Source organism: Gouania willdenowi, chromosome 6 (assembly GCF_900634775.1).
Source record: "Gouania willdenowi chromosome 6, fGouWil2.1, whole genome shotgun sequence".
In the NCBI taxonomy this organism is placed as follows: domain Eukaryota; kingdom Metazoa; phylum Chordata; class Actinopteri; order Blenniiformes; family Gobiesocidae; genus Gouania; species Gouania willdenowi.
This window is the reverse complement of record NC_041049.1, coordinates 44,767,835-44,795,501: the sequence shown is the minus strand read 5'-3', so window position 1 is coordinate 44,795,501 and position 27,667 is coordinate 44,767,835. Positions and strand designations below refer to the sequence as shown.

Genomic DNA, 27,667 nt, shown 5'->3' with positions numbered 1-27,667 from the left:
ACACTGGGATGAGAGCGCATTGTTTCACTGTAGTGTGTTCCTGCTGATGCTGACAGCATCACTATAGCATATGTATGAATGAATGAATGAATGAATGTAGAGCAGTCCATCAGATTTAAATGTCCCATATCATGATATTTTTCACCCATCTCTATTTGTTCTAAGAACCCCAAAAACATCATATTTGAGGTTTATTTTCCCAAACTCGCCTGTTTTCCAGAGTTTTAGCCTCTGAAAAGTCACTTTCTGAGCAACTCTACGCAAACTAATTTATGCATATTCATAAGTGGGCGTGTCTATAGACAGGACACTGACTTCCTCCTCCCCGCATGGTGACGTAGGGCCAGAGGACGGCCCGCCCTCCTCCCACCCACTCCGTAGCCGAGCTCATGCTCAATGCGCAGATTCATGGGCGTGTCTGTTTACATGTCAATTACGGCAGAGAGCTTCCTGGAGGCTCGGCTTCTCCAGGTCAGTGCCACGTCAAATTTGCCATCAAAGTGGGAATGCGTCATCAAATTGTAGCGAGGTGTTAGGGCTCACCCTGCAGTAAGAAAGGAGAAAATCACCATCTAACTAACGATTGAGAGAATCAATGAAAAAAACACTTTGGGCATGTGTATGAAGCCCATATAGCACTTTTATCATGTTTAAAGCACAGAAAAGTCAATTTAGCGTAACATGGGCCCTTTAAATCTATATGTTTCCTAAAGGATGTCATCGGTAAATGAAATGATTGCATTTATCTATTAATAATCTTTCTTTCCTAACAGCAGCTGTCAGATCTGCACCAACCAGGATCTTCTAACAATGGGCAGGTCGTTTTTCAAGAGAACTGATTGGTCAGGAGACGGGACTTTAGTACTTGCTCAGATCTTATCCACTTCATAACCTGGTCCCGACCAGGCTAGGTGTTCAGCCTAAGTTACCATGGAGATTTAGCTCGGTAAGAAGTTATCCAGCGTCGTAGTACAGGACACATCAAATAAATCATGGACGTTAGAGAGAGAAGAGGAAATCCAGCTTCGTAGTACAGACACAAAATGTCAATAAGAGAGTGTTTACAGTGGCGATTCCAATCTTTTACAATTTCAGTTTTGATCTAGGCCTGCACTGTCTCTTATCTGATAAAAACCTTTCGTCACTAGCAGCTTTAAGTTCTATGATTGGGAAACATAAAACTCTTAAGAAAGATGTTGGTTGTTTAAACTGACGAGCGGCACCTCAGCTTAGCAAATGTTCCAGTGTTTGTACTCGTTGGACAAATCAATAAGATGAACATGACGTGCACATTAAAAGGAACGCTGGTCAAAGACTCTTTGAAAAAAAATAAATCCCTCTTTGAACATGAAGCCCTGTCAGAATATCAAACAGGGATGGAGAGCTGGAGCCTCAGAGGGAGACAGGTCATCCTCCAGTGAGAAGATGCAAACTGAAACGTCCATCCTATCAGTTCTAGTGTCCCCACTTCATTGTCTCTGTCATTGCACGTCCCAGATCTCACAGAGCAGGGGGGTGAACTTGTGATCGTTCATCCTCCAGGATGTGAGCATCTCTGCGTGGTAGTGGGTGAGTGTTCTCAGCTCGGTCAGGCGGCCCAGGAGGCGGGCGAAGTACTGCGGCTCCTGTGGATGCTGCAGGGTGCAAAGCTTCCTCAGGACGTCCAACATCGGCTCCTGAAGCCTCTCCACAGCCCCCTGGTCCTTCACATAGGGACGATCTGGAAGGGTAAAGAGTACTGATATATCCTACCCAAGTAGAAGTACTGTTACTTGATGGAAATTGCACTGAAGTACAAATAAGTCATGAATAAAATACTCAAGTACAAGTAAAAAGTAACTCAATGAAATAGTACTCAGAGTAAAAATTATGAGTTACTTTCACCCCCCATGTTTATTTTTAGTAATAAATCATGCCACGGTTGCCTTACATACAGTAAACATCTCATGTATAAACTTATAAACCCAAGAAAGTGGCTGGGCGTTGATCAGAAATGGCACAACTAAAAACATATGGATTTTGCTCAATGTGACACCATGAAAAAATCACTCAGTAACGGTTGGGTGTAGAAATATAATGAATTCCTTTGATTATTTAATATTAATTACTGATTTGGAAATGTACTCAAAAAAGTACAAGTACCCGTAAAAGCAACTCTATTACAGTAACATGAGTACTTTTAATCTGTTACTTTCACCTCTGTAAAGGGAACACTTCAATCCTCAGTGATGAATTGATGACACACTTTAGTCACATTATTAATATACCCTGTGTGTGAACATGATGGAATCTAACCTGGAGTCAGGATGGTGATGGCGGTGAGCAGCGCCTGTTCCTCCTGCACCATCTGAAGTTCACCGATGCTTTTGTAGAAGTTAAACATTGGTGTGATGAACTCCTCTGATATACCTGCAAAAAATAAACTTTCAATTCTTTCTTTGTTTCCATTTCTATTCACTTAAAAAATAGGCATGAAATGATGTAATTAATGTTTAGTTGGTAGAGACGGGCAATATTGTCATTGATCTGATATTAGCCAAAAAAAAAAGTGATATCAGTTGACATCAGTATTAGTTTTTGCATCGATACTGAAAATACATGCTATTATTAAAAATGAATATGGCACTTTTTCCATAATCAGAGTTTATTTAATTTTTCAATGTGTATTTGAGAAATAAAGCCATGAGGCATCACAATAATCTGTTATTTACATATATATCATGTGAACTAAAATTAGGTTGGGGGAGGGGCTCTATGTTTACTGTATATTGATATACGTTATCATTGGAAATTTGAACATTTGTGCTGGAGAATATCGGCATATCGGATATTGACAAAATGCAAATATCAAACATTCCTAAATAAAAGTACTTTCACAGAATAATCTTGCATGGTTGGAAAAAAATAAACTATATCTACTTAGCTAACAATAATTGTCAAAAAAAAAAAAATATTTAAAATGAAGTCTGAAAAAACCCTTTCAAAACTAAATAAACAAATAAAAAAAATTAAAAAGAAATTTTAAAAAAAACTTTAAAATCTCCTTTTTTAATGTGACTGCTCTTTTAGGTCCTGTAACTTTGCTCTGATCAGTCCATAAAAAAACAGGCAGATTTGGACAGAAACCGTCCCATTGATCCACGTTAATGCAGCAACACAATCTGTCAATCAGTCTGCACCATTTGAAGATGATCTACTACCATCATCCAGCAGGTCTGAGCAGCGCTATGTCACGCACATTCTCATATGTGAACATTGCTCCATCACTGCGTAAATTACACATCTGATCAGCTGATTCTGGCCTGACATCAACACGACACGAGTTTCACAGTCAAACTATGGAGAGAAAGACACAGAAGCTCACTGGAGCTGTTCGTCTAAAGCGACATCCATGGAGGTCCGCGCACAGCGACCCTCTGGCTCTGCACCGCAGCAGACACACACGTACTGGACTCCACACGGGCTTCAGGCATCCAGCTGTTCTCTGCCTCACACACACTTTACTCACACTTTATTTTCTCATTCAGTGGATGTTAATATTGACCATTGTTTTATTTGACTAGTTTTCTTATACTAGAAAGATTAACTGGAGCCTTTTTTTCATCTCCGTTGTGTTTTGTGTAAACATTTACTGCAGCTGATCTCTGCGTGTGTTTGCATTTGCTTGTCAGTCGTCCTATTTTCCTGTGCGAAAACAATCATAGCAAACCGTTCCAGATTTGATGAATTGCATTACGCCCACTGCATCCATTTATTTGCATGTCCTCCTCCCATTTTTTCACTCCCCTTGTGAGCTGATACTACTATACATGTTGTATTCATTAGAGAGAACGCGCTAAATGGATTGATGGCGCATTGCGACATGCAGCAACTGCGCACTCCTGATTCCCTGAGGTTTGTACGGCTTATTAGCGCGTGGAGTGACGTTTTCGCACATTTTAAAACCCCTAAACCTTTAGTGAATCCGCCCCAGTGTGTATAGACTTCATATAGAAAAAGAAACGTTAATGTCCACTCTTGCCTAGGGCACCGAATGACCTAAAGCCGGCCCTGTTTACTAGTTATGTGTCAATAAAGTAAAAAAAGAAATAAAAAAAGGTCAATAGACTATGAACATTGTCAAACTAAAATACAATTTAAAAAAAGCAAATTGCCTAAACTGAAAGGATTTAGTTGATAAGAAAGATAAAAAAAATTCTTTCATTTATTACCTTCTACTATTAAAGTCTTTGGGGAAACATTTGGTGATATAATATGTTAAGGTTTCATTTATTTAAACAGTTAGGTTACAGTTAGCAGTCGAAACATGTCGAGATCAAAGTAAATTTCCTGAAAAAAGGTGTCTGAATAAATGAAACCTTAACATATTATTTCAAAAAACAAAATGAACTTGCTGGAAATTTTACATTTGGTGATACTTTGTGACATAAATACATTTGACAGGTGATGGAAAATAATAATCACAGAAAAAGAAAAAAAACAACTGAATCAGAAAATCTGTGGGTGTACAGTAATTGAATTACATAATGAAGAGCAGAAAAACAAAAGATATCTGTGTTACGTCACATCGTGCACTTTGAGCTGAGCTGAGGAGCTCAATCAGCAGAAAGCCGTCGTTCATCTTTTTGTTTCAAGAAATGAAAAGGTGAAAATGAGAACCAAGGACACAACTTTGACACAAATGACTTTGCAGGAAAAATTTAAATGAGGAAATTTGCTTGTTTTTATGATTTATTAAACTAGTTAATGACTATTCCTTGTGCACTGTAGGTGTGAAACGGGTCAAGGCCAAGGTCAAAGTAACTGTAAATCTGTAAATTCAGTTGCACCAGAGAGTCAGATTTCTCTTTCACATACTTTACGCAACATAAAAGGAAATGTAACATGACAAAAAGTGGTGACAGTGCTCAATACTTATGCAAAAAATAAAGAAAGAAGATATAAAACCAACTGTGTTAAAAGTCATTGGATAAAAAAAAAAAAATGTTAACCAAGAAGTTCAAAAACCAATAAAACAAATGATTTTACTATCAGAATAAATGAATAAAATAAAAGTCCTTGAAAACACAATATCCAAAATAAAAGATTCTGTGCATTGCAGCTAGTTTGACTGTAACAACCACCAAAAGTAAACACACAACATGACTCCAAAAACAAACAAAAAAATGACAAAGATACACAAAAAAAGCAAAAACACACGAAATGACTCAAGAAACTCACAATATTACATAAAAATACAGAAATGTTTACAAAAAAAACTCATACCGCTACATTGTTCTAAAATACAGAAGATGAAAACAAAAATAAATGAAAAATACACAAAATGACAACAAAAATACACAAAAATGAATACAAAAAGACACAAAATGACAGACAACATGCAAAACAAGAATGACAGAAAGATATACAGAACTACAAAATATGCAAAATGATTAAAGAAAACCACACTAAACGACAAAGAAAACACGCAAAACAAATAGAAAAATGACATAAAATCACATGAAACAACAGCAGAAATACACATAACAACAAACATATGTATGCAAAATAACAGCAAAAATTCACAAAAAAGATTCAAAAAACAGAAAAACAAGAAACTGAGCAAAATGTAAAAAATGACTCCAAAAACATACATAACTACATGAATAGTTTGATGTTTGTTTTGTTGCAAAATGTATTTTTAAAACAGCCAGTATGTGTTCATTTATGTATTGAAGTTACTCTCAAACAATAAAGTATTGATCATAATCCAACATAACTTGATTACCTGCTCGTTCATAAATACCACATTCTTTAAAACTCTCTCTTCTGGCAGCAAAACACACTATTGTGAGTTTTTATTCTATTATTAAAAGCATATATACATAAATCAGTACTTAGCGCTGCAGTTTCCCTGTTATTTTGAAGTTTGTTTTTGCAGAGTGACAGCGGTTTCCTCTTTTGACGCCCTTCATATGCTGCGACCAATCATGGAGCTTTCAGAAATGCCAGCAGGGCTCAGAGGGAGAGAAGAGGACAAAAGCTGTGGTGATGCTGTGATAAGAGACAATGGACCCCTCAGACAGCTCTGAGCCCCTCTTCTCCTTTACTGGCCTTTAGTGAATATCTCACATCCTCAACAAACACTCCTGACTGTCACTGATGTACTGCCTGTCCATCCATACTGTTCACACTGATGACACCCTGCATATAAACACACTCCAAACCTCTCAGTAAACTATCTCAGCAGGGCCACAAAAATGTGATTGATCTGAGGGCCACAATATCAACATGTCAGCATTTAATGAAGAATCTGAGCATTGAAAAATTACATCAAGAAAATAATAACAGGTTTGCGTGTTATCTAGTGTGTTTTTATTTGCCCTTTTGTGGATTTGTCTGTGTTTTGAGTCATTTTTGCTGATTTTGGTTAATGGAATGGTCATTTTTGTTGTCCTTTTGTGTATTTTTCTGTAATTATGTTTTTGGAGTCATTTTGTGTATTTTTGCTCTTGTTTTGGATTCATTATTTCTATGTTTTTCAGTAATTAGGGCCCGAGCACAACAGTGCGCAGGACCCTATTGTAATGCACCTCATTTTTATTATTACTTTATTTACAGCAAAATTATTGCAGGGCCAAAACTCAAAAGGGTCTAAAACTCATAAAAATTTGTACGCATATTAGGACTGGCGAAAAATTTGACATTTTGTAGGAATTGCTCATGTGAATGGCAAAATGACTCAATAGTGCCCCCCTGAAAATTGTATTGGCTCCTAGCTTGGACTGATGACATCATCACTGAGGAACTTCTGCAAAATTCTCACAGCATCACTCTCTAGCAGTGATGATGTCAGAATTCTACAGTGTACTGAAGAATTATTACTTCAGTACACTGAGGATTTCCCTGATCTGGGTAAGTACTCTTGTTTATTTCTACCACAAACACACATTCCCCAAAGACAACACAATGTAACATTATTGTCTAAAGATTTACATTTGTTTTATAACCACACAGAAACAAATCAAGCACCTCCAGTTATGGTTTAACCAAACCGCCATTCATAGTCATAGCGCCACCTATTGGTAAAAGGATATCATAGGCATTATATTTGTACAGAACATTAAATTGCAAGAAAGTTTGTGACATAATCCTTGAAAATAGTCAGCTACGTCTCAACACTCAAAATTTGGAGTCATTTTGTGTATTTTTGCTGTTGTTTTGTGATTTTGTGATTATGTTTGTTGTCCTTTTATATATTTTTCTGTACACTTGTGTATTTTTTTGTCATTTTGTGTGTTCTTGTGGTAATTTTTCCCTTCTTTGTTGTCCTTTTGTGTATTTTTCTGTCATTCTCTGTGTTTCTGGAGTCAGTTTTTGTTTTTTTTTTAGCCATTTTTGTGTCAGTTTGTTGTCTTTTTCTGTACATTTTGGATGTTTTGGGAGTCATTTAGTATGTTTACTCTGGGGGCCGCAAAAGATGAGACCAATGGCCATATGGTGTCTCCGGGCCACCAGTTGCTTATATCTGCTATGAAGATATTAGTGTGAATATAATGATACTTGATAGAACTTATGTTCTTTAATAAACTATGCTAAATGTAACCGAAGCGCTGAGGTGCCGGGATTCACACACACACACACACACACACACACACACACACACACACACACACACACACACACACACACACACACACACACACACACACACACACACACACACACACACACACACACGTTAGGGGAATGAAACTGTATCCGGTGTGTGTGTGTGTGTGTGTGTGTGTGTGTGTGTAACCGACACCCAGCAAGAGATCAACAGGTCAGCACACATCACCCTGCATTACGCACAGGAGTCTAATCAAACATTTAAAGCGACCTGAACACAGTCAGTGGATGCAACTGGTACAGCAGACGTTATATATTAGGATTACCTAGATCAGACATGGGCAACTGGCAACCCGGGGGCCACATGCGGCCCCCAAAGTGAACACACAAAATAACTCTAAAAACACACGAAATTACAGAAAATTGACAAAAGGACAACAAAAACACACAAGACAATTACAAATATTCACAAAAAAGAGAAAAATTACTGAATGACAAAAATGCACAAAAGAGTCCAAACACACACAAAATGATAACAAAAAATGTTAGAAATTACAACAAAGATATGCACAACAAAAACAAAAATACACAGTGACAACAAAAATACACCAAATTACTCCAAACACACACAAAAATTCAAAATGAAATAAAAAAATGGACAAACTTGTGACTGAAACTGAAAAATATGAAAAAATGACAACAAAAAACACAAGACAACAACAAAAGAAAGAGAAAAGTCTATAAATAACAAAAATAAAGAAACAAAATGACGAGTGCAGGATTGTTATTTCTATATAATTTAATGTGAGTCTACTTTTCTTTTCAGACTCACCACTCTTCCGTATCCTTTCCTCTAACACTCCGCTGTGCTGGTTGGGCATCTTCTTACTGAAGACCTGAGCCGAGCGCAGAAACATGGCCTCCACTGCTGAGCCCTTCAGCAGAGCGATTTGATCTTCATGGTCCAGAGACAGAAAACCTGCCACAGACACAATAACACAATAAGACCATCTGACAACCACCAACCAACACTACTCAGCTCTAGTCACTTAAAGCCATGCACTCTAACCTGGGATGTTCTTTGTAAACTCCACTATGACCTGCACTTGGTTTGTTGCCATTTCAGTGAGGAGGAGGAAGTTCTCCTCAGCGCTGTACTGCTCCTGGAGCTGCACACACACAAATCTACATGTGTTACTTTGTTGCAGAGGGGAAAGTAACTGATTACAAGTATTCATGTTACTGCAATTGAGTTACTTTTATGGGTACATTTCTAAATCAGTAATTTTACTTGTACTTAAGTATGTTTTAAAAGAAGTAAAGTAATTTGGTACATTTCTACACTCAACCGTTACTAACACAGGGCAGCTGTGGCTACATTAGTAGCTTACCACCATTAAGGGGCAGATTCACTAAAGGTTTAGGGGTATTAAAACGTGTGCAAACATCACTCCACGTGCTAATAAGGGGTACAAACCCCAGGGAATCAGGACTGCGCGTCTTCAGCACGTCAGTCCATTAAGCGCGTTTCCCTCTGACAAATATGTAAAATAGGCGGAGCTTACAAGGGGAGCAAAAAAATGGGCGCAATGCAATTCATCAAACCAGGAACTGTTTGCGATGACTGTTTTATGCCCCGAAAATAGTACGACCCACAGGCAGGTGCAAACTCACACACAGAGATCATATCTGTACTGAATGTTGACACAAAACACAGCGGAGATGGAAAAAAATGCTCCAGGTAAACTTTCTAGTATAGGATAATAATAAATGAATAAAACAATAGTCAATATTAACAGCCACTCTATAAGAAAATGCAGAGTAAAGCGTGTGTGAGGGAGAGAAAAAGCTGGACACCCAAGGTGGCACGTGTGGTCCAATGTGGCTGCGATGTAGAGGATGCTTTGCGGGGGGCTCCATGGATGTCCTCTGGACGCACAGCACCAGTGAGCTCCTATGTCTTCATCTCCATGTTTTGATCGTTAAACTCTCGTGTCTCGTTGATGTCAGGAGCGTCAGACCAGAATCAGCTGATCAGCTGCGCTATTTACGCAGTGATGGCACAATGTTCACAAATGAAAGTGTGCGTGACAGAGCGCTGCTCTGGAGCTCAGACCTGCTGGATGATGGTCAGTAGATCATCTTCAAATGGTGCTGATCGACTGATTGACAGACTTAGTTGCTGCATTAACTCAGATGAATGACATCAACAGATCAATAGGACGGTTTCTGTCCAAATCTGCCTGTTTTCCATGGACTGATAAGAGCAAAGTTACAGGGCCTGATGGAGCACCCACATTAAATTAAATTTATTTTTTAAACAAACGTTTTCATTTGTTTACTTTGTTTTCTACATTACTGAATGTTTGTGCAGCAGACAGAGAAGTCCACGCGCCTCCAATTGAGATTCTTCAAATGTAATTTTGTGCTTCTGTGCGCTCACCTCTCCACATTGAACGAACAAAATGTTCATTTAAATAAGGCGGTCTCCACCACACGTGGAGCTATTAGTGCCGCAATGTTAGTGAATTCCTCACAGCAGATGAAAAAGAGCGTCACCAAAGGATTTAAGGACGCACTTGGTTTATTTCAGATCTTAGAAATATATATATCTATATATATATATATATATATATATATATCTATATATATATCCAATGCATTATTATTATTTTTTGTTTTAAAATGTGTTGAAATGAAATGACCAGACAACAATCAAATGCATCACATCATAGCCGAACAATCAGATTAAACGTAATGCACGGTGCCAAAACAGCATTGAATGCTGGTTATTTTCTCAGTTTTAGAGTTCATAAATGTTGCTACACTTAGAGCGTGATAATCTTTTTTGTTTTTAATTGAATTAATTTGTGTTATTTTATTGAAAAAAAAAAAGAATTGTACATTTTTATACATGAGATGTTTACTGTGTGCAAAGGAACCGTGGCAAGATTTATTACCAAAAATAAACATGGGGGTGAAAGTAACTAGTAACTTTTACTTTGAGTACTATTTAATTGACCTACTTTTTACTTGTACTTGAGTATTTTATGTATGACTCACTTGTACTTGAGTACAATTTCAATCAAGTAACAGTACTTCTACTTGAGCAGGATTTATCTGTGATCTTTACACCTCTGTTTTGTTGAACCATTTGATGATATTTCCTGATATGTTTGGGGTTAAATACCAGTTTCTTGGCCACATCCTGAGGAATCTGATGTTGGTTGTAAGCCTCGACGATGAGCTTAGTGAGCGCCTTCTGCTCTTTGCTGATTTCTATCTTTTCCTGGACAGAGGACAGCACGGCATTGTGGGAAGGCACTGGTTGATGTTTGACACAGTGTGAGAGAACGTGTTTACCTTTGATGGTTTAGTGGTTGAGGTGACCTGTTTGTTGTCGGCGCTATCTGCCCCCTCCACCTCCTTTCCAGTCAACCGTCCCGGGGGCAACTTGGTGTTCTTCCTCAGCCTTTTGGATTTACACTGGATCTCTGTCAGCAGGCCTTTCACAGCAAACAAGACTTCACTTTAATCAGATGGCATTCCACACGGACTATAGATTTATTTGTTTATTTATTTATTTAATTTGAACAAATAAAAAAAGAGATGAAAATGAAAAGGAATAAACAAATCTCAACAAAAATCTCTCATTCTCTAAAAACAGTTCATTTCAATATAATACATATTTGATTCATTCAACAAGGGATGGGTCCTAACCCCGTTCTTCACCGTTAACAAATGTAAAATGCACTGAAATAAACTGAATGGGCAATACAAACAAGGCTGTTGCTATAGTTTCGGACCCGAACCCCAGATAAACTGGACTATACTTACGGCACTTCCTGTGCGCATGCGCAGTAAGCCGAATGCCGGTAGTACCGTCACTGCCGGACCCTCCCCCTTCTAGCTATAGTTCTGTCAGTTTTATTTTAGACCTAACCCTCACCCCTAACCCCTTTGCCATGTTAAATATGTTGAAATGAATAAAGATATATATCAGAAGTGGGATTCAAACCCACATGCGCACAGGAAGTGCCGGAAGTATAGTCTGGTTTGTCTGGGGTCCGGAACTCTAGACACTACGTACAAATAAATACAAACAAAACGAACAAAATGAACGTTCGCCATCAACATCTGTGAGATTTACATTCTCCTTCTTAATGTCTGTACTTTTCAAAGATGTCTTTGTATATTTTTTAAAAACTGAATTATATTCATAGTTTAATTGTTTCATCAAGATCTCTCCACAAAACCACCCCACAAATGGAAATACACATACTTGCTGATAGACGCTGTTATATAAACAATGCATGTGCATATGAGACTTTTCAAACAAATTCCAAATCCAAAAAGTTACAGACGTAAAAATCTCTTTTTTTTTTTTCAAAATAAAGCACTACCATTATTACCACAGCTTTATTTCTTTAGAGGGATTTTGTTTAAGCTTCACGCTTACAATATCAACCATTTATATCAGCATTTAGAATCTAACCAATCAGAACATTATTTCTATTTTTCATTTTATATATCTTTGTTGTTGCTTTGTTTTTGTTTGTTTTCACTGTCATTTTTTGTATTCTCTCATTTTGTGGATTTTTGGTAACATATTGACTTTTGGGAGTAATTTATGTTGTTGTTTTGTGTTTTGTTCTGTGTATTCTTCTCTCACTTTTTGTACTTTTGGTGTCATTTCGTGTGATTTCCTTGTTGCTTGTGTGTTCTTGGTTTAGGGTTAGTCAATTATTTTTGTGTTTGGTGTCATTTTGCGTATTATCTCATTTTCTGTTATTTTCGTAGCCATCTTGTGTATTTTTCTATAATTTTCTGTGTTATTCTATGCTTTTACTTTTGGGGGTTGCACAACATTAGACCGAGAGCCGCGTGTGGCCCCCAAACCAGCAGTTGCCCATGTGTGCTTTACACTGTGGAATCCCAATCAATCTTTGTGACCATAGTTGTTGCAGGAGCAGATCAAGCTGGAAAAACCTTCCACACTGCAATATTCATCACAACGTCCCTGCACTATTTATGAGCAACAGGAGCGCTCCCTCTTATTCAGGCTGACAGCTTTTATCAGACTGACAGTCCTCCAGTGTCAGGGCTAGACAGTGCTCATATTTAGTCTGCTATAATACTATCATAGAGTCAGCTGAAGAAAAACAGCCTTCAAATCCACACAGTGTTGGTGCACTTCAGGCACAAAAACACACAAAAAACATCCAAAATACGCAAAAAGTACTCCCGAAACACACAAAATGGTTACGAAAACCCAAATATAAAAGAGCAATATACAAAACGAGAACCCAAATATACAAAAACAAAAAAACACATCAAATACACAAAATACAATAAAATATATAGAAAAACCCTGAAAAAAAATACACACAGGAAAATACAATAAATGACTCCCATAACACACAAAATGAGTATGACAAAACAGAAATAACAAAACAAACAAAACCATAACCCAAGTACCTAAAATAAATACTGCAAAAATATACAAAAACACACAGAAGCATTAAAAAATACACAAAATGACAACCAAAATATCAGAAAAATGTACTAAAAGACAACGAAAACACAACACGACTCCAAAAACACAAAAAAACCAAAAACAAGATGAAGTATAAAAGATTACTCCTCAAACACATAATATAACAACAAAACACAAAAATAACAAAACAACATACAAAATACTCCAAAATACAGAAAAAACAAACAAAGGGAAAACAAAAATATACAAAATTACTTAAAATATAAAATACACAATGTTACTTCAAAATCATACAAAACTACAGAAAAACACCCCCAAAAATGACCAAAAATAACAGAATTAACAACCAAACGACAAAAAAAAAAACACAAAACAAAAGAAAAATACACAAAACAACTCCAAAAACACACAGAAAAAAGAACAAAAATACAGACAGAACACTTGTTCCTGTGTTAATGCTCAGGTCATCATTCTAAATGAAATGAAAATAAATGAATGTTGATAATGTGACCCTCAGTTCAGACAACCATGTCCACCATGATATAGGATGTCTATCTGTAATGTACATTAATTTTTCATTAATTACCAATGGCCTCATGACCTCCATGTTGCATTTATTCCTGTCACAGTAATCTAAGATATCTCTATTGTATTTTATGATATAATGACATTTAATCCTCTGGTAGAATACAACAGATACACACACACATTGATGAGTGACCCACAGCTTCTTGTCACAAAGTCCAATGAGAACTGGGATACTCACACTCAGCCAGCATTCCCATCTCTTTGCACTTCCTGAGCCGGCACTCCTGACATTTTCTGCGCATGTACATGTCCATCTCACAGTTACCGCCACTCTTACACTTGTACACAGCATTCTTTGTTATGCTTCGTCTGAAAAAACCTACAGGAAAGAATAAAATGAAATAAAATAAATAATAAGGTTAACAATGTGTGAAGATTTTATTACATTTGCTACAATGTTTAGATATTACACCTTCATAACACAAAATCAACTTTAGCATTTCTGTATTATTTAAAGAAACTTTTATATTTTGTGGAGAAAATAGAATAAAAAGCTAAAACACAATAAACAAATAACATTAAATGTTTATCTTGTAAAGCATACGTCATTATGTCTAAAGGATATTCCAGCCTAAAAACAACACTTTTCTTTGTAAATACTTATGTTAATTGTAAAAGAAAAATACAGTTTTAAAAAAGAATTTAAACAATTAAGATCTGGCATGCTAAAAAAATAACTGAAAAATAGGAAATCCAATCCAAAATGTGAATCCTGATATCAATGAAGAAACTCTATCCTGTCCAACATGGCTGCTCCCAATGGATTGTAATTTAAGGTATAAAATCGTGCCAAAAATGTTTTGTTTTTAAAATACTGGTAAATGTGCATATATTTTGTTTACTGTTAATACATTAACCATCTATCTATAAAAGCAAGAAAGTTCTGTGTGCATGTGTGTGTGTGTGTTTGTGGAGCAAATATCTCCCCGGCGCGGTGTCTGTTCGACCTGAAACTTTGTCAATGGCTTCCAAATAACACAAGTGTGTGCATCTGTTATTTTGAAGTAATTTGGTGTTGCAAAATGTTCATTTTAATTTTAAGATTACGGCTCCCTCTCGGTATTGAGCTTCAACTTCCGGTTCCGGGTCACCGGGTTCATGACGTCACTGTGTCGCAGTTTGTTTGGGTTTAAAAAAGAAACTTTTTTGCACTGCAAAAAGTTATTTCAGTTAATATTTCATGGTTATTTAAAATTATGCCCGTGATCCCAAACCTCCTTTAAATCGCGGGTCATGGTGTCCACTTCCTCCTCCATCATTATGCCATGCTATCGTCAGAGTCTCAAAAACGGGAGCTCTCTGGATAAGTCATTGAAACCGTGAGCCACTGATGAGTCTTTTGCCGACAAGTTTCCCATTGTTTAAACCACTAGTACAGTGCTCGTCGGAAGTTTGTATTCATGTGGGAGCATAAGGGGTTTATTGGCGGGTGCAAAATGTGGGTGCAATTTTCCTGGTTTAATTCTATGGGACATGTGCATGACTTCATGACTTTTATATTTTTTTGTTGGGTGTATTTTTCTGTAACGTATGTTTTTTGGAGTCTTGTGTATTTGTGTATCTTTCTGTTGTCTTTTTGTGCATAAATGTTTGCTGTTTTTTTAATTTGGTTTTATTTGTAATGTATTTATTTTGGAGTCATGTGTATTTTTGTATAATTATTGTTTTTGTTGCTATTGTAGTGTGATTCAGGAGTCATTTTGTGTATTTTTTGTATAAATATTTAGTTTTGTGTATTTTGAGCCATTTTCATATTTTTGTTGTATTTTTCTGTAAATGTATGTTTTTTTGAAGTCGAGTACAGTGCCCGTCGAAAGTATGTATTCATATAGTGGGAGCTTAAGAAGAGTTGTCAATTATGGGCATAATAACAACATACTCTGTAGCATTATAAAGGGGTATATTTGCAGGTGCAAAGTAAAATAGCATGTGCAATTTCCCTGGTTTAATTCTGTGAGACATGCGCATGACAATGTGTTTTTTTTTTAACTCATTTTTATTTATTTTTTTCGTTTGGTGTTTTTTTCTGTAATGTACAGTGCCCGTCAGAAGTATGCATTCATGTGGGATTACAAGTATTTAGTTTAGTGTATTTTGAGTCATTTTCATGTTTTTGTTGTCATTTGGTGTATTTTTCTGTGTTGTCTTTTGTGCAATTTTTGTATAAATATTTAGTTTTGTGTATTTTGAGTCATCTTCATATTTTTTGTTGTTGTTTAGTGTGCGTGTGCCTCCCTAACTTTCACTAAACGTATCTATTTTCAGTAGTAATCATCAGGCGGGCTTCACTATGTAGCACCGTTTACTGATCTGACTCAACACTACAGTCACTACCAGCCAATGGACGGGTGTCGTGACACAGAGTGTAACCGGACTAAATGGTGGTACAAGTAGACACATAGACGGTGATCGATGATGGAGCTGATCGGTGTGTGTGTGTGTGTGTGTGTGTGTGTGTGTGTGTGTGAGACTCTCTACCTTAGACACTAATCTCCTCCGTTGGTTCTCTCTCACACGCTGAGAAATGTGCAGCTTTCAACACAGCAGCCATTGCCGTCAATAACTTCCGGGTGAGGTCTGTCCGGTCTAAATAGCGTACGGTCAAACTAGCATGAAAATAAACGTTTCTAAATGTCATCACCAAATAAAGTATTTTTCCTCAAAAGAGAAAAAAGAAGTCCACGGGAGCTCGTTCACGCACCGGAAATGAGCTGTGCAGTGAAATAGATATAGATGGTGCGCTAGCGCCCCCTCACATTCTGAGGTCAAAAGTTGAATGGGTTTCATTTCGAGGCCGTCCAGAAGTGAAATAAAATTAAAATAAATATTTTGAAATGACCAAATTACTCCAAAATAACAGATACACACACTCGGGGTATTTGGAACCCGTCGACCGAGTTTCAGGTCGAACTGGCACTGCGTCGGGGATATATTTGTTCCACACACACACACACACACACAGACCTCCCTTGCTTTTATAGGTAGATAACTGTGTAATTGCGCACTAATGCGCTGTTTCTCACGCATTTCAAAAACCTGTGACGGAGTCTGTGCATGTGTGCGGCTGTTGCGTGTGTGAGAGAACCCACGGAGGAGATGGAGAGAGTCCGAGTCTCACAAACACGCACACGTGTCTCAAAACACGCCCTCACCACACATAAGGTATTCATAATAAAATATACTAAATGAGTCAAATTAAACAAAAAACTAAACAATATTTATTCAAAAAGTACACTAAACGACAATAGAAATGCACAAAAATATACAAAAAGGCTCCAAAAACGCACAAAATGACTCAAAAAAAACAGACATTACAGAAAAATACACCAAACAACAACAAAAATATGAAAATGACTCAGAATACACAAAACTAAATATTTATACAAAAATACACAAAATGACTCCAGAATCACACTACAATGGCAACAAAAAACAATAATTTTACAAAAAAAATGCACAAAAAGACAACAGAAAGTTACAAAAATACACATAATGACTCCAAAAAACATACAATACAGAAAAATACATGGAAAAAAAATGTATATAAAAATGAGTAAAAAAACAAACACATTTATCATGTCCATGTCCCATAGAATTAAACCAGGGAAATTGCACACGCTGTTTTACTTTGCACCTGCAAATAAACTCCTTTATAACACTACAGAGTACAGAGTATGTACACCTCTTTGTACATCCAACCTTCAAACACATACTCATTTGGCCATAATTGACAACTGTACTTAAGCTCCTCCCACTTTATGAATACATACCTCCAACTGGCACTGTAGACGTCAATTAAAAACACCATACCATACATTTCAATAATTCATTATTACTACTTTACTCTACTTTAACTACATAATGCTTTGAGATTCCACATTTGCTAAAGTGTTGTATTAGAAATGATGAAAACTCACTAGTACAGTGGGTCTTAACTTTTTTTTTTCACATTACCCCATCTTTTATTATACAAATTTCTGGTGACCCCAGATACTTTTTTTCTCTCTAAAATGAGTTTTTCAACAGTTTTGTTATACTGTGTTATAAATACAAATACAATGTAGCCCGAACTAGTTCAGAAAGTGACAATATGCACTAGCTCAGATGTTTTTATACTGCATTTTGTTTGAGTTAGATTTATATTGGAGAAAGTGATAGTTTTGAATACAGTTGTTGGAGAGTGTGTGTGGTGTTTTATTTTGGAAAAAAAATAATAATTCAAAAAAATAAATAAATTAGATTTGAATACGTTTTTTTTTTAAATTATTATTTTATTATTACTAGACTTTTCAGGCAACCCCATCTTACTTACAGGCGACTCCACATGGGGTCACGACCCCGAGGTGGAAAAACCTACACTGGTAGCATACAGCTGTAGGAAGGTGCAAGCATAAGCCGCCCAACTCTACCTATCTTTACCTCTCTCTCTCTCTCTCACACACACACACACACACACACACGCTGAAGACGGTGTGACGTCACTAAACGCAGCAACATGCAGCTGAGCTCAGGTAGCTGCTGCCTTTGTGCAGCAGTAAGCTGAGACGGAACCCAATCTGGCAACTGATGCAGGAAGAACGAGTCTATTCTCATTCCAACAGCAACACAGGTCATCCTCAGCGCTCCTCGCATTGTCCAACCTCACCGTGTGGAATTACACTCATATCCATTCACCCTGACGTTGGCAGGAATTGTACTTTATCCACCACTCTGTAAGCTTCAAAGAAAAGCTGACTAAGTCTACTGCTCCACAGACAAAGTGCTCAAGGAAATCTCTAATTCTGACTTATTATCAATACTAACAGCTACTGTGGGTCTTGTTCGGGAATCAGTTACAGCAGCCTCTCTGTGGATGAAAAATACACAGACATGGGCAACTGGTGGCCCAGGGGCCACATGCGTCCCTCTGTCTAATATTGTACGGCCCCCAAACTAGATGCACTAAATGACAGAAGAAACAACAGCAAAAATACACAAAATGAGAGTCAAATATACAAAATGAATCCCAAAAGCCTGCAAAATGCATAAAGAAATACACAGAGGGTCAGCAAAATACAAAAAAGACAGCAAAATACACAAAATTGAACCTAAAAACACAAAATGATAATAAATATATGCTAAATGACTTCAACACAACAGAAATACACAAAAAGAGAGCATGACCCTCGGATCAGACAATCACATTTTTATGGCCCCTGCTCTGATAAATGCAGCCTGTTTCTCATTCAGAACCATAACATAATCAATAATGTTAGTCCATAAAGTATCAAAAAAGGACAATGGCAGGTTTTTCTTTTGTGGAAAACACCAATCAGCTCTCTCAGCTCCTAGGTTTAGTGTGACACACCACCTGCATGAAAATGTACTTTCAACTGTACAACAAACGTGGTCTGGTTCAGATAAGGCAGGAATATCCACTCAGACCTAGGGCGACTGAAGCCAGACTTTGACTTTTGTCTGTAAAGTTAATTACTTACATGACATTACGGAAGAACATTTTCAACTGTCAAACTGAATTAGATATCTACAGTATGATACAGTACAGTAGGGGTGTCCCAATCCGATATTGATATCGGATATTGATTCTATATCAGCCAGAAAATGAACATCGGATTTTTCGGGACTGCATCTATAATCTCCAATATATATTATATTATATTTATTCAATTGTAGAATACTGTAGATATTATGTTAAAGGTTAAAATGTATGTAACCAATTGGTTAATAATAAATGGGTCAGTTTTTTAATACCTACTGTTGCTGACTATTGTTCTCTGTTTGAGCAACATCACTTGATCAACTCTTTTCTAACATTCCACACTACAAAATAAGTCATAAAAGTATGTATGATTCGTGCTGATATCATGTCGGATCGATATTGGTATCGGCCAATACTCAAGGCTGCAATATTGGTATTGTATCATTGGATGGATGGATGAATAGAGGATGGATGATGGATGGATGGAGTTCTCTGACCTTTGCATCCCTCACAGGTGAGAGCATTGTAGTGGTATCCAGAGGCCTTGTCCCCACACACCAGACACAGCTCCTCCCCTTTGACCCTCCCAGCTTGCGCCAGATGTCGGCTCCTTTTGCACACAGCTGGAAGGAGGGAGGACGCCTCCTTAATCTCTGCGTCATATCCACCGTCCAGCTGCCCTTTCCTCAGTTCATAAATCCCTGTTTGTGAGTACCACTCATCTCCGTTGTACTGGGAGTAGTAGCTGGGAGTGGAATAGTATGGAGTGGAGGGCATGCTGTGCTCCATGGAGGAGTAGGGCATGCTGGGATACGTGTTGAAGGGCAGCATGTCTGGATCCTGCAGGAGAGGACTGCCTTGATCTGCCAGGATATCTATGAAGACACACAGGGAGGGTTAAAGATTCTGTCATACTTCATCTTTCACAACAAACATAACCAACATGAAAGCTTCACTCATTCAGCCAAAACCAACGTAACAACTCGTATGATGAGTTGAATCATTTGTGACTCTCCTTTCAAAGAGAAAGTCACTTTGCAATTTTTCGCGTTGTCTTCATCCATCCTTCTGCTATAGCTGCTCACCCTTAAAGCTGCAGTATGTAAAATCGTGAGACCTCCCTGTTTTGAATTTATCGGCATCCTCGTGAACGCACACCACTGTGGAACTCTTAGCAACTTCTTACTCAACAGCAAATAATGACGTTAATGTATTAAATTAAGTTCGGGAGCAGAACCACGCCTAAAACCACAACTTCAATCACCTGACTCATCATCCTCCCCAGCTCTGTTGAGATCAAACACTTCAACCCAACCTCCCTCCTTTTCTTCCTGCTCCCCTTTTCCCGCTCTTGTCTCCTTAGAATCCGGGTACAGGGGGGCTGAAGTGCAGCTGAGACAGAGAATGCCTGAGACGGAACCCCCACTCTGAGTCTCCCTCCGCTACTCTCTGGAGCTTCCTCCCTCTCGTACCTCATCATCTTCCCTCACGAGCCGACAACCCTCCCAGACATGTCTTCGAAGAATCATCTTCAACTTTCACCAACTCCCAACTTCTCCAAATTGCATTAAATAATTCACATGCCACTTTGTGGTGCATAGTGAATTGACACACGTAGGGAGTGGAACTTGATCTTGTGTTATTGGAGAGTTTTCTGATGTTTTAGAGTCTGTTATGATGTATAATTCTGTAGTTATTGTTCTCAAAAGCAGTGGCTGGCAGCTGCTGCCCTAAGTCCCTCCCACTCCACAAAGCAGCCCCACTCTCGCCTTGGATATGCTTCTCTTAGGTTTACACGCAATTTATTTTGTCTGTTATCACAGTGGTGTACTGGTCGGCTTTGAGTCTGCACGGAACTCAGTGGAGTATGTTCTGCTCGAGAATGTTTGGGAGTTTAGACTTTAGCTTTACCACGTCGGTCTTCCTTTTTGCAATGGGGACTTCTCCTGCTGGAATGTCTGCCATTGTACTTTACTACAGAGTACGTGAACACACGTCGACTTTAGTCTGGCAGCCAATAGCAACACCCCAAAACACCTCATGGACCACTCTGTCAGTAAAAAGATCTCTGATTGGCTAAAAACCATGTCACACTCCTTGTTTTATAAAGCTCAAATACAATGCCAAGAGAAGGAGCAGAGATCAGTGTCTTCTTAGAACACTGAATTACAATATGATCAAAAGTGATTATGAAATTTTGACCAAATGATGCCAAACGAAACGTACATACTGCAGCTTTAACTAGTGTTGTAGTACTTGAAATGTTGTGACACTGGTCGAAGGACCACATTTTGAAGGTCTTTGTCTCGCCTTGGGATTTTCCATCACGACCGGTCGAGACCAGCACTGATCTGCTATAGGAGAAGCACTTGGAACTGTTCCTGATTAATCCATGTTGTAATGTGACTTCAAACATTTAAGCGTTAGTTGAATGATGATGTGTCACACCTGCAAAAACTGGGACATCGGTGCATCTTATTTCTATTCAGAAATCCCACTGAACTCTTACTTTAGGCCTCATTCATCACCTGAAAAATAATCTGATTTACAGATATTTAAGATAATTCTGGACTTAGTGGTTTTTAAATACATACAAGAATTTATTCTTAGCAAGAATTTGGGAGAACAAATTAGTCAAGATTTGAGATTTTTGAATATTATGCTTTGAAAGAGTTACAGAGACTTTGTTATTCAGTTAAGCATTTTTAAAAGAAAACTAATATTAAATAAAGAATGCTATTGATTGATTGATTGATTGATTTTTATTCAGTCTCAGCTTGTCTCGGTCTTGGTATGGATTTGGTCTCTACTCCCAAAAGTCTTGGTTTTGTCTTGGTCTCTGTGAAAGTCTTGAGTAGAACGCTATCCCTACAGGTTCAGAGGGAGATTAAAGCCTGTTCCCGCTGACCAGGAGCATGGCGGGCTAAACCTGGGCCAGCTCAAAGGTCCATCACAGCATTTACACACAGAGACAAGCACACACAGACTGTAACACTCAATGTTGAATCTCAAACCAAACAAAATGCCTGTGAAAAGAATCAACTCAGAGCTCAGAATAATCCCTTCATCGTGTCTAGCCAAAATGTTCTCCAAATAGCAGATTCATTCATTAGTTTTCAGATATTTGCCATTCCAGGCCAGTCCCTAAAATAAACATCAGAGCCAAACTTTACAAATAGTTAAAAGAGCCAAGTGAAATCAGTGAGGTTTATACTCAAATGTCCTCTCATTGTCTTCTGAGATCATGATCGGATAGAAAACAAGTGCAATACACACAAACTACTCTATAAATCCATAAATGATTAACAACAGGCTTCACACTGATCCACGTTGTCTTTTATAGTTCTATATAACACCTTACCCAACAAGCTGACGCCTAAAGAACATTCAGACACACTCATGTGCAAACAGACACACTTCATTTTAAGAAAAGGCTTGTATTTCTCAATTTGAGCCTCTGAAAGCATAAAAGCAAGGATGAGATGTAAGCAGTTGACTGGCTACATTCACACTGCAGGTCTTATAAATAATAATCTGATTTTTTTGGTGTGTGATCATTCATATTACATATTAAATGCGTCTTCAATCAGTTTGGAGTATGAACGAAATATGATCCTGAAGTGACCCACATGCGTAGTGACCCATGACCCTGCAGGCACGTACGGTGTCTACAGAAGTAAATATGGCAGCGTCCAGTGTAGCACTGTGTCGTGCTGAGAAGTTTTTGTTCCAACAGAAGTCAGCGCTGCATAACATTAAGAAGAGATCCAGGTTCATCACTCTATTCGTTTCAGTGTGATGGCTGCTACATCTATACAGCAGAGCGTTAGGATGGCGATGACGTAGGAGTCAGATAGAAAGCACTTTGGCCGTCCAGACTGTGGTCGCATTGCAAAAAATCAGATACGTATCGGAAATATAAAAGTGACCTGGGTCGGATTTGAAAAAAAATCGGAATTGTGCCGTTCAAGACTGTCTTTAACAGTAAGGATACAGGTCGCATATGGGCAAAAAGATCGGATTTGATTCGCATTCGCCTGCAGTGTGAACAAAGTCAATGACTCCAAAGAACATACAGATAATACAGAAAAATGTTGATATTGGGAGGAAAATACACAGAATGGTTCCAAAACAACAACAACAACAACAGTATCACACAAAAGGCATACAAAAAAATAATAAAAGACAACAAAAACCGACAAAATGGCAAAAATACAAAAGATGACTAACAAAAATACAAAAAATGACAACAAAAAACACAGAATGTAAGAAAAATAACAAAATGACAACAGTAATGCACAAAAAGACACAAAATTAAAAAAGACACAACTAGACAACTAAAATGCTTGAAATGACGAAATGCCAACAAAAATGCACATAATCACGCCAACACAACAGCAAAAACACACAAAATGCTTCTAAAAACTGTTGTTCCCTCCTATATTTCATTGAGCATACGCGTTTAACCAAGACGGCGCACAACACAGTGATGGTCCAGGTTGAATTTGAACCAGCGACCCTCTGATTTTACCAACCTTGCTTCCTGAACCATTACGCCACCATCCCCTCATGCTCAGATCAGACAATCTATCAGTTCTTTGAAACACTTCTCCTTGTCAACATTACCAACTATTCATATTAGCTCATAATTCCCTCACACACCTACTGTATCTCTGGAATAGCTGTAATAATGTTAACACTGACCTCTGGAAGACTTGACCTGGACCATGGTCATCTCCATGTGACCCAACGCACTAATCTGTGATTAACACAGACCAGTTTTTTTCAGTCCATGATCTGCGTCCATGAGCAGATTTCAGTCCTACGTTCATTCCTTCCTCTGAGGATGAAGGAGTAACACCCAAATACCTGCACTTGCTTGAGAAATCCCACGGAGACCAAAGGTTGCCACAGCTACTCATTAACCACACTATTAGTTTATTACAAGGAGCAGGCCGATGTTTAACACTGCTGTGATTTCACATTAGCACAAAGTGACAGCTACTGTACGCTGATCATGGCTTTGACACAAGCTTTCATGTTTATTATTATGATTATTATTATTATTAATAGTAATAATAATAGTTGATTTGATTAATTGTATTATTAATTTTAATATAAATCATTACAAATCTCACCAATGATTAAATCACTAATGTTGCCATTAGTCACTAGCTAGCAGCTAATGGCAGATATAAAAAAATGATAAATGCAAAATATTAAAGGGATCCTCCACTGTTTTTACAAATGTGGCCTAAAACCTCTGAAATGTACTTATTAGATGGTATATCCCTAACAAAACGCAAAATTATTTTGCACCATATTCATTTTATTAACTTTTAAAAACTGGGCCTACTGTACCCTGTGCGCCGCCATGTTGAAATGACGTCATTGGTGACGTGTTCGCCTCTTTTTGTCCATTGAGTTCTATGAGGTGAAGCATTTAGGTTCATTAAGCAGCTTTTTCAGTCAAAATGACAACTTGTGCTGCTTTTGGTTGCTCTAAAAATGAGTAAAAGTTAAAAAAATTCAATGTAAACCTCTTTTGTTTACTGAGAGATGATACATTAAAACCAAATCCTTCGCTGCTGATTCTAATGAACAGCAGTGAATCCTGGTTGCCTTTATTTAATGCACACAGAGCTCTTCTTCTCTCTTTAATGGCGTCTACGAAACAGCAGAGTGGGAACTGTCGCTGCCTCTGGCCACAGATTTCTTTCGGGTCACATTTTTAATTTATCATCTCTCAGCAAACAAATGAGGTTTACATCGAATTTTTTTTTTAACTTAGGAGAGCACCCCAAAGCAGCACAAGTCGTCATTTTAACTGAAAAAGCTGCTGAATGATCCTAAATGCTTCCACTCCCATAGAACTCAATGGACGAAAAGGGGCGATCACGGCCACCGATGACGTCATTTCAACATGGCGGCACACAGGGTAAAGTAGTCCCAGTTTTAAAATTTAATTTAATTTAATGAACTCTTACTTTAGGCCTCATTCATCACCTGAAAAATAAACATCTGATTTACAGATATTTAAAATAATTCTGGACTTAGTGGTTTTTAAATACGAATTTATTCTTAGCAAGAATTTAATTTAATTACATTTTTTAATTTTAATTACTTTATTAATCCCTGAAGGGAAATTATGTTACACCCTGTTATTTTTTTAGGGACATGCTTCTCACACACACAGGCCCGAATCACACACATGCACAAACAGGACCTGTGAACATGCATCAGTGGAGAGATGTCAGAGTGGGGCTGCTTCCAAGTTAATAAAACGAGTATGGTGCAAAATTGTGTGTTTTGTTAGGCGTAAATCTTCTAATAAGTACATTTTAAAGGGTTTAGGCCACATTAGTAAAAGCGGTGGTGGATCCCTTTAAAAAGTTAAATAGTCGATCAGTGTGTAAAGTGAACAATATTGACCAAATAAAAAGCAGAGTTAAAATGTAATGTATCTCCATGTGATGAAGAGCCCACAAAGCTCTGATGGTTGCCTCATAGATCTGCATGAGGTGATCGATAGGAGATCTGATGCTGATCTCAGTCCAACCCAATGGACTTACCAAACAAATGGGAGCTTTCTGGGAAGATGAATTCATCGCTGGGTGGGATTTGCAGCGTTCCCACCACATTGATGTCTGGTCCCACCCACTCATTCATTCAGAGGCGTGGTCTGTCACAGAATTTTTAATTGCCGTAAGCGTCTGATGATTTCTGTAAGAAGTAAAAGTCTGTGATCAGTGTGAAGATGGGCTGGACTCACATGCAGGACGATTAACACATTATAATAAATCATCCTACAGAGCAGAGTCCTCCACATTACCTGACAGGGTTCCACTCCCACACGGAGGTAAGCTTTCCACCAGCTCTAAGAATACTGTGATGCTGATCACGTGACCCCAAGGTTTTGGAAAGACAGGCTTGATTTTATTGCAGCAGAAAGGATTGAAAGAATATTCTTTTCAGTCAAAGTAGTTATCACTGTGTGTGTACAGGCTATGTTCTGAGTCTGACAGACTTTTTTTGTGTGGCCCCTAAATGTAAACACACAAAATGACTCCAAAAACACTAAAAATGAAAAATAAATGACACAAAATGAGAGAAAAACATAAATAAATGATACCAAAAACAACAAAAATACGCAAACAATGCCAAAAACACACACACAAAAAAAACTATAAATACACACACACGACTGTAAAAACAACAGAAAAGTACACAAGATGACCACAAAAATCACAGCAAATATACAAAACGACAACAAAAACACACAAAATGAGAAAAAAGATATACCGACTAAATGATACTAAATACACCAAAAAACACCAAAATTACACAAAATGACAACAAAAACACAAAAATAGAAAATAAATACAAAATCATACCAAAGACACACAAAAAACGCCAAAAACACTCGACAATAACAAAATTACACCAAAAACGCATAAGATGAGAGAGAAAACAGAAATGCCATGAAGTAAATACACACAATGTGACAACAAAAACACATAAAATGGCAATTTATTTTATATATATATATATTTTTAATATATATAAAATATATATTATATCTATATAATGTATTTTTCATATTATTTATTTTATGTTTTAAAAAAGATATATACAAAAATGACAAAAAAAAAGTGTTGATAATGTGGCCCTTGGATCAGATGATCATATTTTTGTGGCCCCCGCTGTGATAATAATCATCCATCTCTGATCTCCACAGTCACAGATTTTAGTTGTCACTGTTCTGTGCTGAGTTCAGTGTATTTATTACAGTGCTGTGTTATTGTTCCTTCACAAAAAAATGCTGCCATCTCAGGTTTCTACAAACCCATGAATAAAATAGTGAGTGAATGGACGTATAGTTTTTTATGATATTACAGAGTTCCTGCACGCGTCCATGACCTCTCATGTCAAAGCCACAATGTGGTCACAGGAGAGGCATCGCATTGATAGAATTCTCCCACCATTAGTTAATTAACTCTGTGTAATTTCCCTCAGGGTGCAAAACGCAACCCACGAGGACTCCAAACCCTGCAGCCCACACAGCAGCAGCATCATCATCATCATCATCATCACACCAGTCATACCAGTTCTCAACCTGCAGAGACCAGTGGAAGTTCTTACCTTGTGTTCCTCCTTTGGTTTAGTTTCTTACATCAATGCCTTGGGCTACAACCATCAGTATCCACTAATGGACTTAGAACGGCTCAGCTGTGTAACTCCAGTGAGAGTGTGTGTGTGTGAATAGTTGAGTTCAGGGGGAAATGGATGGTGGTTATTAATTAAACTAACCCCCCCCCCCAAAAAAAAAAAAAAAAAATGCTGCTTTATCGCAAAGAGACAACGAGTAGCCTCATGGATTCCCTCCCACACTCACAAACACTCATTAGTACCATGCATTAAAGTTAAATAAGAATTAGTACTTAAATTAAAATACTGCATGGCAATTTTCATTCAAAAGATTTTTTAATTAATCAGATGTTTTCCTTTTTGCA

General features: G+C 37.6%; 1 protein-coding gene across 2 annotated transcripts; it reads right to left on the bottom strand.

Annotated features, from left to right (window-relative positions):
* Nucleotides 1-810: 810 nt before the first annotated feature.
* Nucleotides 811-25,831, bottom strand: nr1h4 (nuclear receptor subfamily 1, group H, member 4). Of its 2 annotated transcripts, none has more exons than XM_028449794.1 (9): nt 25,727-25,831; nt 19,652-20,029; nt 13,854-13,994; nt 10,954-11,096; nt 10,781-10,879; nt 8,660-8,759; nt 8,423-8,569; nt 2,296-2,409; nt 811-1,720 (listed from the first exon to the last, which is right to left on the bottom strand). In XM_028449794.1, the coding sequence occupies exons 1-9, from the start codon at nt 25,821-25,823 to the stop codon at nt 1,482-1,484; spliced, it is 1,458 nt and encodes a 485-aa protein (XP_028305595.1). In that variant the 5' UTR covers nt 25,824-25,831; the 3' UTR covers nt 811-1,481. The 2 variants fall into 2 exon arrangements, with proteins under 2 accessions (XP_028305595.1, XP_028305594.1); XM_028449793.1 differs by lacking the exon at nt 25,727-25,831 and adding an exon at nt 23,859-24,030.
* Nucleotides 25,832-27,667: the final 1,836 nt, after the last annotated feature.

Bases quoted from the DNA above. Each gene is read 5' to 3' on its own strand.
- nr1h4 (XM_028449794.1), bottom strand. From the start codon at position 25,823: ATGAATGAGTGGGTGGGACCAGACATCAATGTGGTGGGAACGCTGCAA. The intron at 13,995-19,651 runs GTCAGAGAACTC...TCTTTCCTGTAG, and splicing joins CACCTGTGAGGGATGCAAAG to GTTTTTTCAGACGAAGCATA. The intron at 11,097-13,853 runs GTGAGTATCCCA...TTGCTGTGAAAG, and splicing joins GATGGGAATGCTGGCTGAGT to GCCTGCTGACAGAGATCCAG.